Source organism: Marmota flaviventris, chromosome 3 (genome assembly GCF_047511675.1).
Source record: "Marmota flaviventris isolate mMarFla1 chromosome 3, mMarFla1.hap1, whole genome shotgun sequence".
Taxonomy (NCBI): domain Eukaryota; kingdom Metazoa; phylum Chordata; class Mammalia; order Rodentia; family Sciuridae; genus Marmota; species Marmota flaviventris.
Genome location: NC_092500.1, coordinates 172928583 through 172931114, shown reverse-complemented (window position 1 = coordinate 172931114; position 2532 = coordinate 172928583). Strand labels below are relative to the sequence as shown.

Sequence of the window (2532 nt, the reverse complement as noted above, 5' to 3'; positions counted from 1 at the left end):
TGACATTGTGTTCCCATCATCCTCATCTATCTGCTATTTCTGATAAATAACAAATTGATAAAAAGAAAAATACTGACGACAAGGAATTTAATCAGGAAACTATTTCCATAGAAAAGACACAAAGGGAAACGGCTGATAGGCTGAAACCATCATTTTAATGGGCTGAGGCCGCTGGGAGAATCTAAGTTCCCAGGGAAAATCAGAAGGAACCTTTGAAAACTCACAGCTACCCGGGACCCATCATAGGTAAATGAGCGCTTGAGACACAGCATAAAGACATATTGTCACACATAATGTGAAACACTTCATCTTTTGAACATTTTTTCTTGCAACTTCCTTTTAGTCGCCAGCATGTAGAAAACATTTGTCGTATGAAAGCATTTGGCCCACTTCTAACTGGAAACAAAAACAAGTGTTAATGCACAGTTAGTGTACTATAATGTCACATTGCCAAGGACAAGACTTGGGGATCTATACTTCCTAACTCTTTCTGATAAATTTGGTCTGATCAAAGATATCCAAGACATCTTGTGGCTTAATACCTCCTTTCTAGTTGCCTAGACCTTATTTTCCAGGAATCCCTACTCTGAGCCATGGTCCATAATTACTAAAATCACTAGCCACTTAGATGTATGTGGGTGACAGAGTCCAGCGGATTCAGCTTGGGGCTATTTGCTATGGAAAGATCATATAGATGCTGGGAAAGTCACATGAGTAATGTGAAGATCATTCAGATGCCGGGGAAGTCACATGCAGAAGTCCCACCTGGGGAGGCAGGCAGGGTCGGGATGGGCTACTCAAAACGATTTACAGTTATCAAAGTGTTATTGTGAAGAGGAAATGTCACTGATCAAATACTTCAGAAGCCTGTGGCTCCAGCCCTGTGTTCCCCTGTAGGGCATTCTGCCAAGGGCCTCGCTACCTGCTCTGACTTAATCACAGAGTACTTAAGAGTGTCCTGCAGGGTAATGAGTGTGAAATGGTTCAAAATATCTGAAACATACAAATTCTAAATTCTTGCCCCCAATCTTCCTAGATGTTAAGACCTAGCTGCCTCTGGAAGTCAAGAGGTAAAGTAGGGGCAGCTGGAAGGCAGTTTATGGCAATGAGGGTGGCTCTGAGTGGACCCATTCATATGCTAAGCCTTATCACTTTATCCCAGTTGCCCCCATGGGACCATGGATTGAGACTTTATATATATATATATATATATATATATATATATATATATATATATATATATATAAACAATGTGTGAAAATCATCAATGTGGTGTGATCAAAGGCCACTGACAAGCTTGCTTGCTGTGTGCTCACTAGCCCTGGAACACTTCTTGAGGACAAAGAAGAACAGTGGAGATACAATGCAAAGTATCCAGAGGGCCTCCCATAGTGAACAGCAGCAGGTCAAACATGATCCTCATCTGATTGTCTTTCAAATACCTCATTCTTGGCCCTCAGAGTGGTATCTTTGAATGTGAAAGTTTGAGGAATTTTCTCCAAATCTGAGAAAACCACAAGCAAAACAATTTTGAGAGCTTCCACCATAGTGCCTTAAGTGGACTCCTCCGGATATTGTCAAGTTAGTTGCTTCTGTCCAGAACAAGAAAATTCTAACTCCTCAAAATAATGCTTCATAGGATCCTATTGTGCTATAAGCTCATTTAACATGTTTTAACAATCAGCTCTGTTTGCAGGTTCTGCTCAGCATCATATTTGCCTTGGCTTGTAAATGAGTGAAAAATTGCCCAGATAGCTGACTTGGGAGGGCTAGTTCTATGAATCCTCAAGAAACAGCCTCCCTCCCACTTCTAGGTGCTACCAGTCCTCCCGAGGTCTCATGGTTTGGCTCTGCCCTGTTTCCACCAATAGCAGCCAAACCTCCCCACAAGCTTTACAGACTCCCCAGACCAAGCTTCAGAACCAGCTTCTTCTCTGGAGAGAACCAGGGCCTGTTATCTTCCTCTACTCCCTGGAATAACCCAGAACTACCATCTCTGCTTCTGTCCCTCCTTCTCTCCGCTTCCTTCGTCCTGCTTGGGCCTCGCTCTTCTAGAACCTCACACCCCCTTTACCTTCACTGTTCCTAATTCCAGAGGAAGGGAATCCATGTTACCTGGTGGAACATAGGAGAGCAAGACTAGGACCACAAGGACCAAAAGTAGGTTCCTCATGGCCAAACAGAGAGGCAGCTGAGGCAAAGGGGGAGTCTCACTTTAAGTAGCTTTGAGAGATGCGGAGCCGCATGACTAGCGGACCCTTCAGGACAAGAACACCTGCTTGCTCCACTGAGCCATACAAGGAGTGAAAGTCCTGAGTTTGCGAAGATGTCCCATCACTGTGTGCCCCTTGTGTGCTAGCAACTGAATTCACACTGTGATCAGCCGGTAGTAGGCCCTGCTGAGGTGCCGCAGAGAGCAGTCACAAAAAACTCAGGCAGATGTCACTGCCCCATTTTAAAAACAAGGACCTTAAGTTTCAGGTGGACTAAATGACTTTCCCAAGTTCACACAAATTAGAGATGGCAGCAACA

At 44.0% G+C, this 2532-nt stretch overlaps 1 protein-coding gene across 1 annotated transcript; it reads right to left on the bottom strand.

The window, feature by feature from the left end:
• Positions 1–226: 226 nt before the first annotated feature.
• Defb135 (defensin beta 135) lies at positions 227–2173 on the bottom strand. Its single transcript, XM_027927192.2, has 2 exons — positions 2116–2173; positions 227–396 (listed from the first exon to the last, which is right to left on the bottom strand). The coding sequence occupies exons 1-2, from the start codon at positions 2171–2173 to the stop codon at positions 227–229; spliced, it is 228 nt and encodes a 75-aa protein (XP_027782993.1).
• Between the last annotated feature and the right edge of the window lie 359 nt (positions 2174–2532).